The following is a 14,798-nucleotide window of genomic DNA, read 5'->3' as shown; positions in this document are numbered from 1 at the left end:
AAGAGGGTTAATGAATGCTTGGTATCTAAAATATATACGGCATCTTGTCTGAAATTCCAAAGCTGTTGTCTTTCTGTTCTGTAAGACTCTTGTTAGCAACATTACACAAGCCTCCATTTGCAAGGCACTTTGATGCAGCTCAAGCGGGGCAGAGCTCTTGGCTCAGTAACATCGGGGGCCGAGAGGTTGGCTTGTTCTGAACATTTCCTGTGACTCAAAACAGACCACAGTTAGATAAGAGTTCCCTCACTGACAAAATTCAGCCCACAAGTTGCATAAGATTGTCCATGTGTACATGTGTGCTTGATTTTGTGTAGTTGGAGAAGATTGACGTCCACAGTCTAGGGTGGCGGAGTTTGTTTTTCTTCACTGGACTTTCTGCCAGCTCAGCCTTTAGAATCTGGGTCCTAACTGATGTGGAGGCAGATGCAGTGATGAACAAGCAGGATTTTAATTTAAGTTAACCTAAAACACATTTTACCTTCAGTGTGCTGACAAATTGTTGTGGTAAAAGACTATTTCATATTTCAGACATCCAACCAGAACTTTCCTGTTCTGCCTCAATGTAAAAACAGTGTTGTAATATAAACTCTGCTAGCGGTACACTGCACACATGGACAACAGTGAAGCATGCCACAAGTGAAAATCACTCCGGTGGCCACCTCAAAGTCAACCATCTGCTGTTGCTTCTGTCCCCACTACAAACAGAGGACATGCTGGGCTTGGATAAATTTAGCAGCAGGTCTCGAAGGCAACATGTTCTGCCTTTGCTGAAAAAAGCCCATCACGACTATTGGTGTTACGATCGAGGAAGCATAGCAGGGGCTCTCTGTTTGCCTACACGATGAACCCTGGCAGCAATTCGAAGATGGCAGATGACTGCTTGGTGCCAGCCATCATCACTGAGGGCATGGTTGGTTGGTTTTTTATTGTATTTGTTATTCTTGGCTGAGTGGCATAATTTTCTGTCGAGCACCACCTGATCTTAGCAGAAGCCAAAGTGTTTCAACCAACCAGAACTAATGAACAATACTAAAATATGCATTATGAATGATTCTTTTGTCTTAACAGGCTACTTTTGATGTAGAGGAGAAGCGACTCTACACCAAGCTCCCCCTGGATGATGGAGCCCCTCTACTGAGTCCAGCCATCGTATGGAAGAAGCTCAGTTCAGCCACTTGTTCTTATTATTCTCATGATCCATATGCCATGACCAAAGGAGAGTGCTGGATTGTAGAAGGACCAGAGCAATGCGCTTATTGCTGTCAAAAACGCCCTAATACCCCTTTACCATTAGTACCTACTCTACTGAACTCGGGTTGGGCTGGCTCTACCTGGTTTGGTCCATTTTCCATTACAATTGAGCACTATCTCAATGTGGGCAGAATCGTCAGTAGCGAGGCAGACCATCAGAAAAGGTAATGTGATGTGATTTATGACACAAACACAACAACAGGCTTGACTGCTGCTTGGTCTATGGCTGTCGGACTGTGTGAAAGAAGAGAGAATCATTTTATGCTTAAAGACATAAAAGGGGAACTTTTGGGGATTTTTGAATTTGCCGAGGTCTCAGTTGATATCTTTGTTTTATTCAGGAAATTGGAAGTTCGCTGATTTTAACATTCCATATCATTATGTTTTATCTGTTTCAAACACTGAATGCTCAAACCACATAAAATACATGGTTCAACATCGTTTAATTTAGGCAACTATTTTGAATATTTCTATCAATCTGCCTTTAGGTGATATGCACACATTGCATATTATACTGAAGTCATAGAACAGGAGAACCAGAGATCTAAGTCATATAAATTAAGTTGAAAGTCCTCAATTAATCAAACTTATCATCATTACTTCATAAATCCCAATGAAAAACACAAATTTCCACCAACTGGGGTTAAATCAAGATCCCAGTGCTGGATTCCTTTCACAGCTGCTGCTTTCTAATATATCCAACCAAATCCACAATGTCACTACGGAGATCAAGGTCCTGTGTGGTTTGGACACGGCTTTTAGCAGATGTTCAGAGCATCTATTCTGGACTCGGGTCTGTTTTCCCATAGCTGCAGCTCTGCAGAATCAGCCTCTTACTCTGGTCAGCAGACCTGCTTGTGGTTTAGCATTTGGGCCTTGTTTTCCAAAGATTCAGTTAAAGACTGAATGCAAAACAGATATGAAGATACAATAAAAGGTTCCCTTCTGTGAGAGAAGAGCTTCCATTTACTGTAAAAGGAAGTTTTCCAAGAAATATCCTGAGGGTGTTTTTACCACTCAACTCACTAAGCCACATTTTTGATGGCTGCAACAGTTCATCACCTGCGGATACGTGAACACTCACAAACTTTATCTGAGGCAGTTTGTGTCCCACTGAGGTTTTCCTGAAAACAAGGCTTTACAAACGATGTTCTTAGTCACGCTGAGCAAGTAGGAAGCCTTGTGCTTGCATGATGGCTTCAGGATATTCAGTATTATTGACTCTGACAGTGCATCTTGTTAATCTAATGTTTATATGTTATTTTTCTATTATTCAGATTTTATAACCATAGATGCTCTTATGCATCAACACTTTGAGGAAAAATCAGTCATTTTGGAAAATGTGTTTATTCTGCAGATTTGATTTACTGAAATAACCATCACCACAAAATGTCCCTCGTCTTGTTCAAACTAGTTTAGCAATGGCCATTAATGGAAATACTGACCAAGCAGAGCTTCGTGGTTATCTAGCAGGATCTCTTCTCGGCCTTTTCCACCAAGCATGAAATCAGCTCATGGGAAAGTACCGTGAAAACTCTGCAAATGGCTTTCTATTTTATTAAGAGCAAGCATCAGAACGCTAAATGCCAGTTTCCGTTTATTTATTCTGAAATCAAAACATGTATGCACGACTATCGAAACAAAACAGTGCCCCTGTGAGCGTGACTGTATGAGTGTGAACATGTTCTAGTTAGCCAGGTTGTTTCCAGGTTTTACACAAGGCAAAGCTGTGGATGTGTCAGGTGAGAACGAGGAAATGTGATCAATACTTGAGGTTGTAGTATTGATTGGTCACTGAAAGCCTGTTTTTAAAGTCAACATTTGCAGGACTGGTTTCTCTTCTCTCAAGTGGTGAAGGCTTCTTTTAGTTGATGTAGCTTTAACAAGTTAACAAGCAAATAGAAATCGAAGTAAGCTAAAAATAAAAATAAACTTAAAACATAAAACCAGAAACAAACCCCAAACTATCATGACACTATCATGAATTTATCAGCTTACACCAACCTGTACTGTAACAAATATACACACATGCAATCTAATAAAAAATAGACATTAAACAAAATTACATTACTGATGAATACATTTGTAAAATGGTATGATTTAAATTCAGGGGGTCTCCAGGATGGGACAAGGGGGGACAGATGGGAGCCACAAAAATCATTCTTAGCACTCAGTCAAATTTATAAAGTCTGTGTTAATTCTCAATGTATTCTTGTAAACTAGCAAACTACAAATAGACAAAAACAAATCCTGCATATTTCTTACTCATCTTAAATCAGATAAATTACAGTAAAAATCTTTGCACAACATTGCACTATTTAAATCGAGGCTGCAGCTCAGACCTTCTATTCTGCAGCAGCAACATGCCAACACATGTAGGTTTCATGGAGTCAGTGTCTGTTGCATTAAAGCAACATTGAGTTGCATTGGGTAAGACTTCAGAAAAGACATATGCATCAGTAAATTACATCTCAATGAGGGTTACCCATAATGAAATACTATGCACTTTAAACTGTTTAAGTTGCACACAGTCGTAAAGTGAACATCACCCTTCATAAGATATTTTAGGAGGATTTTCTTTTTATCATTTAGATTTTTTAGGATCGTAAACAGAGTAAGGTCCTCATTTAAGAATCCTTTCAACTGAGTTGAAAAAATGTGCATACACTGTTTTCCTCTCAAAATGTGAAACAAATCTCATCCTTGAGATCCCATCAAGATTTTCATCTAACTACCAAACTGCTGAGACCTTCCCTAACGGTAAACACAGGTACTTTCACTTTGAGCTTCTGGTGCTAATTTAAGCCTGTGCTTGCATTTCCTTTCAAAGCAGACGTAGCATGAGTCACTGCCTATCAAAACAACTTCGTTGCATCTATATGACTGAAAATCGAGGGTCAGCGTGTTCACCAGAGATAACAAAGGACAAAAACAGGTTGACTCTACTTTTATTCAATCAGCACAGCCGAGGCTCACTGTGCACTAAGCCAGGGAGAGTCAGCTCTTCTGCAGTGGAACAATCCAAATGCTGCTTAGGAAGAAGCAGTCACCCACCTGGCTGGTAAACAATGAGGCTTTTCTCTGAACTCAGCCGGCCTCAAAACTTGCTTTGTTGCCACTGATACCCTGCTTAGCTTCAAACTGCAGTTATCTGTACAAAAGAGCTGCTAGACGTGCAGACTACTGGTGATCAACATAATTATCTAAAAAACTGTTTTCTAGCTGTTAAATAAGGAAAATTAAAGGGAGGATATTGACCTCGTCTCCGCTGGCAAGCCGGTGGGTCAGCTCCTTCAGGCTGCGCATCGTCCGCTCATCCCTGAAGTCATAGGGAAAAGTTTCCGTCCACTCTGTCAGCAGCTGGAGAATTTTTGGAGTGATCTTTCTGAGTCTCAGCTGTAAATACAGGATAAGTGAGCGAACAGTAAAGCACCCAATCAGGATTGAGATTTAGTTAATTAGATGTAGGAATCCAACATGCCTTATCTGCTTGAGGATCGCTAAGTCTTTGCTGCTCAATGCACAGGTGGCACACTTTGGACATAAGTTCGTACGGGTGGATGAAGAGGCGAGAACTGAGCAGGAAGGTGAAGATATATGTCCTCTGCAGAGGAAAGAAAATGTAAAGAATATTCAAAACCACAAGGCTGAGGGTACATGAAAAACTCAATATGAAAGCAAAAACACAAGCTGGAGGATTTTAAACTTTTATTGCCTGGTGCATGGAAAGAAAGTCAATACATGACAGAAAAACAGAAAATGAAAGCATCTCACTACAAGAGAGCTCCTCACACAAAACAGAAAATAAAAGTTTCTGCTTTCTAACTTTGATGTAAGTGCAGAAGATTTCAAAAACAAATTAAGCAGGGCATTGCACTCACGTCTGGATAATAGTCCATAGTTGGCACCAGGTGGTGAATGAGGGCCTCCAGGGAGCCAGACGCTAGGTTGTTGTCATGATAATAAAGGCCGAGGTAGCCTTCCTCCTTGGTCTCGTACAAATTGTTGTTGTAGCCACCGGTGTTCAGCTGCCCCTTGAAAGGTGGTGTCTGCGGCATGTTGTCCTGTCGACACAAATAGAACAAACATCAGAACAGACAGGGAATGCTTCTCCGCCTTTCCTGGTATAAGTTTAACCGCAGACGCTGGTGCAGAGAAGCCAAACAAATCCAAAATAGCTCCAGACCCCAAAAGGTTTGTTTAGGAAAATGGGTATGCATACATTCCCTAAACAAAATCTTTCCTCCCATGGAAATATTTGGGCTTCAGGGCTTCAGTTTTGTCTATAGAATGATGAAAAAACATAATTAAGGAGCAAAGATGGGTGAAGAGAAGAGTCTGGAGCTTTCCTTATTCAAATTAGGGGTTATCATGGTGTTAAACTTAATTCAAATACTAACATCAGTACAGAGATGTGTGTCTGGAAGGTGTTAAAGAAGCCTTACAGAACATGACTACGTCTCAACCCAGACTAGAGAGTGACGGTCGTGGAAAGCACGTTAAGGAGATGGTCCAGTCAACCAAAAATGTTATTCTGGTCCACAAAGCAGCATATTTTTACTGTCTCTTTGTGAATTGTGACAGAACAATGTAGACTGCATGCCTGTGCCATGTGTAGGTCAAATATGACCTAAAAAAACATCTCCCTAAACTTAACCCTGATGGAACAAAACGGACTCTTAACTCTGGGAATGTAAGCTTTCTGTTTTATGAAGCTCAGCATTGGTCCCAAAAGCTAAAATATAACTCTGCAAGCCATTATTTCCTACCAGCAAACATAAAAATGTTGCAATTACCTATTAAATAAGAACATCTGAGTAACAGGAAAAGCCTTTCATCCAGAATTTCTCAGTACAAAAAGATTACTGTTGGTAAATAACAATAAACTTAAATGAAGTCTTGTTAAAATACACTTGAATGCATACAGGCATAACGTTGAAAGTGCACCAAAAATGGGTGGGAGCTTGTGAGATATTCTGGGCCAATCTGCAGCCCTGCAGGAGATCTTGACTGTTGTTTCACCCTGAAATCATCACGGTGTGATCACGCTGTCTGTTCAGTTCCTCCGCGGTCATGTGTGTGTTCGTGACTCACAGCAAGGATGAGACTTTGTGTGTGTGTGTGTGTGTGTGTGTGTCCAAAGGAAGCAGAGAAAATTGAGAAGCTGGTGGAACATAACAAGCGTGTGCTGTCAGATGTAAAATCCTTGTGTTTTCAGGTGATCACAGCTTTGGCAGTACCTGTGAAAGTACAGGACATACATTGGAATGATGCCACCGGATATGTTTAGAATAAATTGGTGTTTGGTGAGGATGGATAGAACTGAAGGTTTAAATAATGCTGTTTTAGGATTAATGGACCAGCTCTTTAGCATTGACAGGGATACTTGAGGGTACATAGTAGTGTGGCCAGCCAGTCTTCAAGTGCTTTGTGGCATGTAATATAGGAATTTGGGGTTTTGGGTCACCTTAGCATTGAACTCTGTCAAAATCCAAATTCTGTTTAAGGTAAAGGCTATTTCCAGCTGGGAGAGCTTCAAATGTCATCCCTACTTTAGATGGAATGTTGGGTCTGCTGAACCTCCAGCAAGCACTTCAGAGGTTTGCAGCTGAGTGTGAAGTGGAAGGATAGAAGATTTGCATCTCTAAATCTCAGGTCAAGGTCCTCAACAGGAAAATTCTTGATTTTCTGCAACAGATTTAAGATAGGTGAATGCCCCAAGTTGAGGTGTTCTTGGGATTTTGAGCGAGAGTACCGTGTGGGAAATCTAAAGACATCTGTGGCGATGCAAACACGGTGCCAGTCTGAAATGTGTTTCTTCTGCAGGGTAAGTGGTAGGTGAGGAGCCTGACTTTCTGGAGGTGCTGAGAGTAGATATGTTGCTCATCTGCATAGAAAGGACCAAGGTGGGGTGGTTTGAGTGCGATTTTCTAGTGAACGCCTCAGAATCATCCTCCAGGACATCTGGGGTGGGATTCTGAGGAGCCGCGGAGAGTGAGGTCTAGAGATCTCTACACAGTCTCAGATAAGTAATCAAACACAGATTAGTGCATGGATAAATAGATCCTAGACTAAATGTGGAACAATTATAACAGGTTTTCATCTTTACCGCTCACACGGTTTATGATGACAGTTGATGATATATATTCTTTTGAGTTTAGGATCATAGCATAAAAAAACAGATCATAGCATAAGGGGGGAAACCCTACATTTGACAAAATGTGTAAACGCGTCTTCTGCTGCTTGTGGATTTGTAGAAGAAAGAATGTGTTTTTACATTCTGGACCCTCTTCTTATACCAAATAGTCTCTTAGGGAGTTATAACCAGAGACTCCAGTCTACATCTCAAACAGCTCAGATTGCTCTGAAGGTCTACCAGAGCAGCTGAATGCCGAGAGAACACAGAGGGGCCTTGTACCCTGGAGGTGGGTGGAGATCCAACAATCTCAACCCCGGTACACCCTCACGTATCCACACCTCCTTGACAATATGCTGACCTGTGGCTGCCCGCCAAGTGTGAAAGCCTTTACGGCTGATGCACTGGGAATGCCAGGGAATGATTCAAGAATGCCAGGAAAACTAAAAATTGCACCTGCCCACACACTGAGACAAATAGTTCAAATAAATTCAGGGGTTTATTGTGCAGCCAAGCAGTAAAGGCTTAGAGAAACCTAAAGAAAAAGGCTGGTAAAATCAGCTGATTAAATCCCTTTAGTTTATTCTGTTGAACAGGTGGATAGATACCAGAATGTTCCTTGTTTATTCATGAGGATATTTTAAGCTCACATCAGGCCTCCTAAACAGTCTTCCTCATTCACACACATGCTGCTACATAAAGCACATGTGCACAAACAAACCACCGCCATTATTCAGCCAGACAACCGTGGCCATTTCCATGAGAATGACGGGTGTTTTGGAGTCAGAGCGCAGCGGCCTCGGCATCTGCCGCACCATGTGGCCTCCCCTCAGCGACGGGGAGATCACGAGCCAGAAGGGCAGAAGAGGAGGGATGTTCACACACAATGTCAACAGTTGTTAGAACTTTGTTTACTCCACGGAGGGATTTACTGACAATAATTTACATGGAGGCACATTTTGCACACAGCGGCAGCCAACCATGATCGCAGATGCCCAGGGTGGACAAAGAAGTCATAAAAGCTGGGTTCCATGGAAGAGAAAGGCAGCAGTAGCAGGTGATCGATTGCTGAGAACATCCATCTCTCTCTTCCCAGCTGGCATCTAAACACTGAGCTCCTTTAAAACCCTGGACATCATGCACATGATCCCACTGACTGTTTAACCCCTGAACAGGTACCGGTGTTTGCAGTTTTGACTTTTTCTTTCCTCTTGGTTCTCAATCTATGGCACCAGAACCACTGGTGGTACTTGGCCTGTCTTTAGCAACATATAGTATTAACTGTTTACCAGCAAATTACCTATAATGTAGGGTACATTGGTCCGAACAGTCAGAGGTTGCTTCTGCAAATGAAATCACAGACAAAAAACCTATTTCTAGTTGCAAGTCATAAAATCAGTAGGTTTGGACAATTTTTGTTTTCAACCTATCCCTCATCTTCCTCCTATCCCAGATCGGGTGGTGAGAGATGCAGGTGAAGGAGAAATACCCAGATATCTTTCTCCCCAGTGACACTCCCCGGCTCATTCTGGGGGATGCCAAGCCATTCCCAGGTCAAAGTGGATATCTCTGCAGTAAGCTCTGGGGTCTCCTCCCATTGGTGTATGCATGGAAAGCCTCCAAATGGAGGTGCCCAGGTGGCAACCTGATTAAAGGCATCACCTCAACTGACTTCTTCTGATGTGGAGGAGCAGCAGCTTCCCCTGGATGGTGGAGCTCCTTACTCTATCTCTAAGACCAACTTGCATCCAGAATCTTGTTTTTTAGTCATGATTTTTATCTCATGATTACAAGTGAGGGTTACAACATAGACAGAGCAGTAGTTCAAACACTTTGCCTTTGGCTGGAGCAGCACCTGCATTACTACGGAGGAAGCCCCAATCCATCTACCCATCCTTCACCATCCTACCAGCACCCATGAACAAGACACCAAAAACCTTTTTCAAGATCAGAACCGGACTTAAAGCTAATCAGTAACCAGGCTAATTATTATGAGCAAAACAGACTAATGGCAATAAATCTCTCTTTGTAACTATTTGTTTTATTCTAAATATTTGTAAAATCTCGTAAACACACAGCCTGATGCTACTCCAAAAAGAAATAATTATTGGTGGATCAGTGCAGAAATGCAAGACATTGCAAGACAATACATTAATATTATAACTTTTAAAGAAAAAATTAAAGTTGGCCAGAAAATTCTGATTGGTGCATCTCTGCTAAAAATACTACAAACCGATTTTTCTGTCACCTGAGCTGAATGAAGTGGCTTAAATAAAACCTGTTTATTTGGTTGCACTGAAGCCAGGAGCATTTGCCCATCTCAGCTTCAAACCCAGCAGCTGCAGCCTTCCTGACAAAAACAAAGGAAGGACGGTCAGAAGCAGACACAACTGAGACCCTGTGATTTACACATGGCTTCCAGGTGCCGGCCCAGGCGTAGGACTGGGGGACCACAAAAACAAACTCTCAGTGCTTCGCTGTTGGTTCAGTGAAGCCGCCGGCTGGGTGGTAATTGAAGGTAAACAAACAACATGCCACCAAAACTAAGAGGAGATGGGGGGGTGTTTAGGATGGGTAGATTATTTTAATTATAGCCTTACTGGCCGAGTGTTTAACCATCTGTCACAGACTGTTGAAAAAGTCTGCTTTGGACTTGAAACGGATATAAAAAACAGAAGAATTCTGCTTACTGAGATTAATGGTGACAATATGTTAAAAAATTAAATTTTTACTTTTTTATTATTTTACAGGCATTATTTATATTGGGTTATGATGGATTTGTCTGTTTAATACATTAGTGGTTTTCTAACATTTGCAGGAGATTTTATTCCAATAAGCACCTCTGAAACTAAAAGAATATAAGAATGTCTTTCTCCCATGTTGCAGTTTGAAACAAGGCTCAAGAAGAGCAGTTCTTAATGTCTGGACTTACTGCAATACCAGTAACTACATTGTTGAATTTCGAATGTCAAAAAGCTCTTTCAGGAAAATAGGTTACTAGGACCAGAACTCCAGCCCTTTGAATGCATTCAACCTGAATGATAAGGAACCATTAGCAGCGTAAGCTCTCAGGTAACCTCTTAAAACATGGGCAGGGCTGCTCCCCGGAGGGACAATGATAGAAGTCTGGTCTCTAACTTAGCCCAAAATAATGAGCCTCCAAACGACCTCTCCAGGACTCTTTCTGTCCCGCCCATGCTGTTAACAACCGCTCATCATGAACATGCATCACCACTTCAGAGGTTGTCAAGAAGTGACAATTACTTTTACATTAAAGATGAAAAAGACAAACCCTCAATTTAACCTAAATTCTTTTTATTTCTCTACAGAGGAGTAATGAGGTCACAGCAGGAAACCCAAACACTGACGTAACGCAGTTGAGGAACAGATGGAATCCTGAAGGGGAAATGGTCAGAAATGTGTATTCTTCCACTAAAAATAGCAGAAAAACAGACACATCCATGTAGTTGGGGGAAATGTCTTGCAGACACTTTGAGGGATCATCAGTACATCAACAACCCCCATACCCCCTTTACTATGTAAACACTGACAGGCATGAGGAATCTCACTCACTGAGGAAATGAGGGAGAGATAGCTGAAGAAACCGAAGAGGAACAGCACTGAGTCTAAAGCAGGTCAGAATTACTTTAACCTACAATCCAAAACTGAACCATGAACCATTAAAAGGCTTTAATGCAGGAACAAGCAACTGTGACGTAACACATCAACCGCTGCTGTACCAAGCGAGAAAAATAATAGCTTCCATACAGCAAACTGTCACCTGGAATCATCAGTCCTCAGCAGGATCATTAATCCCCCAGACAACACAGAGAGATGCTGCTTAGACTCAACCAGCACAGGTTGGGATTCAGAGCCGGAAAACTTTTTAAAATAAAATAAACTCAAATAAGTAGACATTTATTTAAAAAGAAAAAAAAAATGTCTAGATCACTTTAGTTTGCAACCTCTGGCTCCAGGGTCACATAGGCCCTCCACAGGAGCTTTATTTAACTTTGGACAAAAAAGCTGCTAATATATTAAGTGTTCTAGGTATTTCCATAGAATGTCTCTAAATTAACACAACACAATGTTACTAGTAGCACAAGAAAGCCTTGTTTGTCATTAGGCCATAGATTACTTGCTGCTTTATTTTTTCTTCTGTTTCCCTAAATATAATTTATTTGCCATTGTTTTATATTTTCTTGGTTGTAAAACCTAAAGACAGAAATGAAATGAAGCTTCTTTCACTGTAAAACAAACAAATGTTATTGAAAGAGCTATGACTCTTGATAAGCATGTTGGTTTTATGACTCAAGGCACATTTTATTTAGTAAAAGCAAGGGCAAAAATGTCTCTTGGGATTACAAAAAGACGCTGAAAATCTGGACGGAGGTCTCATATCACACTTAAATGTTAAAGGTATGCCAAGGTTTTACAAGCCTAAAGCATATTCTCTTTTCAAGAAGTTGCTAAAGAAAGTGCCAGTGCCAGACGAGTTTTCTCCAGCTGTATTTGAGCATAACGCAAACCAGTACTGCCCATCCAACACTGGTGATAAACTGGCTGGAAGACGCCTACTACATTTTCCACTCACTTACAGGAAAGGCAAATTCTGGCATCTTGGAAAGATTTCAGGTTGGAAGAAAACACAGAGAGGTATGGAGTGGAAACTATAGGAGCTCAATTCATCACTTACTGTTAGCAAAGACCACTGTGCAGGCTGGCTACCTGAAGCAGATAGCCCGACTAATTATCGAAACCAATATCTGCTTGTAGTTTAGTTAATGGAGAGGATTTTACAAAGGGTAAAATATTATTTGCTATATACCATTGAATATTAAATTCTTGCACCAACAAATAAAAACCATGTTGACAATGAAAACAATAACCTATTCAGGTGATCCCAAATTACCGATAAATGGATTAAATTTGTCAGCACATTGAGGGAAACCCCAATCCAAGCTCTGCCACAGAAAGCCAAGGAGCAAGAGCCAGAGGTATTGGAGAGAGATGCAGGATTAACTCTACTGTCTCTGTCTCTGCAGGGGAGCATCAGGGAAGAGGGAATCCTCTTAGCCACAAGGTAGAGAGGTAAAAATAGCCAGACACTGATTTCAAACATTCAATTTTTAGGGGAGAATGTGTTCAGGGAGGGTCTCTTTGGCAAAAAGGTTGGGATTAGCAACTTAAACGATTAGTTCAGAGAAAGACGCAAAGCTTGGACTCATTGTACAAGAAGCAGAGCTTGAAAACTGCGGACTGAACAGGTGCAATGTAACTAGAAAAGCAGTGATTAAAGCATGAGTTCATTTATAAACACCACCTCAGGCGGGTTCGGATGTGAATATGGACTGCGCTCCATCCAGCACCTGCGCGCACTTTGGACGCGGTCCAGAACCAAATTCAAACAGAAACAAAATTTAAACCCAAAAAACAATGATAAATAAAAAAAAACTCACCGTAACAAGCAGGAACCGAGCAAGTCTGAGCTTTTTCTTTCTCCAAAATGATCGAAAATAAATAGTCTACGCGTAACACTTTCTCTTTTTACATGTGAATAAACCGAGACGCTCAGTGCGCTCCTCTCTCACTGCAGCATCGTTCAGTTGATGCAGCGAATAAAAGCCAGAAAAAAAAAGACTTGTATTCCGAGATTAAATTCAGCATCAACGATCAGCAGAGCCGGAAGGAATTCAGAAGCATCAAGTAATAAAACCTCCGATAGTTGTGTTTGTCCGCTGCCTTTTCTGAGCTCTTAAAGCCGCGCTCAGCCTCAACACTTTACTGACACACAGAAAAAGAGAGAGAGAGACAGAGAGAGAGAAAGCGGCCAATCAGAGAGCAGAGCACTCCTCCCAATCAAACTCCCCCACCTCACCCTTCCTCTGCTTCTTTCATTTCATTTCCCTCTCCCTTTCTCCATTTGCTCACCCACACTGATATTTTCTCCATCCATCTAAAGTTTCACTTCTTTATTCCTTCCGTTTTATTTACAAGATTTTAAAGAGGAAAATCCAGCAGGTTCTGACTTGACAGGAACTTTGAGGTGGAATTTTATCAAGTTACAAGCAACAACTGAACCAATATGTCATAATCTGCCACAGATTTTCACTTGTTTGGTCTGTCAGGATTTTAGGTCTACACATATCTGATGATCAATACATTAAATAGATCCATTACATACAGAGTTATGTTTCAAGTGTTAATTTCTGTTTATTTGGATGATTATGCCTCACAGCCAATAACAAAATCCCAAATCATGTTTCTCAGATTATTTAAATATTACAAAAGAGCAATTGTTCTGTGTTTAGCTCTCCTTGAGGTGGACTGGCTACAGGGATTCTTTCTGCTGCAGACTGGTGCACACAAATACATACAACTCCTTCGATCTACAGACACTTAAGGTTGGAAACGAACACTCTTGTGTTTTAGTGTACCAACCTCCTGCTCCTGCTCGTTTATGAGCTCGTTTTTACAGAATATCTATCATCTATTATTAAAATGGAGAGAATTTTAATACTTGGGGATTTCAATCTCCACATTTATAAAAAAAAAAAATCAAAAATACTTTATTCATCCCAAAGGGAAATTAAAATTGAAACTGATTTTGAAATTGACCCATCTTGTCCTATGGCAGCAGAACTGTTAACTCTCATGGACTCATTTAACTTTGTACAGCATGTTTCTGGTCCTTCTCATAAAAATGGTCACACTTTAGATTTGGTCTTATCTTGTGGTCTAAACATTGACCAACTTAGGATTTTCAAATAAGTAACAACTGCTGTTTATTATTTAATCTGTCATTTACATTGGTACCTACTTTTCACATGGTAGGAAGGCAGAGGTGAATTCTTAATGAATCCACATTGATTCTACATGGTTCATCTAGAATGGCCCACAACACTCTTTTTTTATCTGTTCTTCATTGGCTCCCAGTCAAAGTCCGTATTGACTTTAAAATTTTAGTTCTAACTTTCCTGCGTGGTCAGGCCCCTCAGTATATCACTAACTTGTTGTGTTTCTATTGCGCTGACCCCACCCCCAGTCCAATCCTTGTGAAGCTCCACAAATTCTTCAATCGATTCTGCTTGACAATCCTTAGTGGTTATCCTTGTTGAAGTGTACTTTTCCTCACCACACTTTTTCCTTCCCCTTAACTTCCTATTCATTAATTCTTTTAAAATTTTTAAATTTTGTGAGACCCTGAATTTTGGCTTTTCATTATCTGTAAGCCATTGCCATCTCAATTACAAGAGGTAAAGGCTTGAAATATTTAAGTCTATGTGTAATGAATCCATATATAAGTTTTACTTTCTGAAATGAGTGACAAAAAATATTAAATTTGTCATAAATTTTAAACATTTTGAGCTGTGCTTATAATGTAATACAATATAATAAAACAACTAAA

At 40.7% G+C, this 14,798-nt stretch overlaps 1 protein-coding gene across 2 annotated transcripts in view; it reads right to left on the bottom strand.

Annotated features, from left to right (window-relative positions):
• The window catches only part of rasgef1ba (RasGEF domain family, member 1Ba), a 123,447-nt gene that overhangs the window by 15,670 nt on the left and 92,979 nt on the right, over positions 1–14,798 (bottom strand). Inside the window, exons 1-4 of one of the 2 annotated variants that reach the window (XM_047381489.1) lie at positions 12,850–13,164; positions 5,136–5,318; positions 4,736–4,858; positions 4,513–4,650 (exon numbers count right to left, since the gene is read on the bottom strand). In XM_047381489.1, coding sequence (XP_047237445.1) covers positions 4,513–4,650; positions 4,736–4,858; positions 5,136–5,312 — 438 coding nt within the window. In that variant the 5' untranslated portion in view covers positions 5,313–5,318; positions 12,850–13,164. Of the gene's footprint in view, positions 1–4,512; positions 4,651–4,735; positions 4,859–5,135; positions 5,319–12,849; positions 13,165–14,798 lie in introns of those variants that run through there. The other variant, XM_047381490.1, reaches the window with a different exon arrangement.

This window comes from Girardinichthys multiradiatus, chromosome 12 (genome assembly GCF_021462225.1).
Source record: "Girardinichthys multiradiatus isolate DD_20200921_A chromosome 12, DD_fGirMul_XY1, whole genome shotgun sequence".
Classification (NCBI taxonomy): Eukaryota; Metazoa; Chordata; class Actinopteri; order Cyprinodontiformes; family Goodeidae; genus Girardinichthys; species Girardinichthys multiradiatus.
Note: the sequence above shows the minus strand (reverse complement) of the source record. Positions and strands in the feature narration are given on the sequence as shown.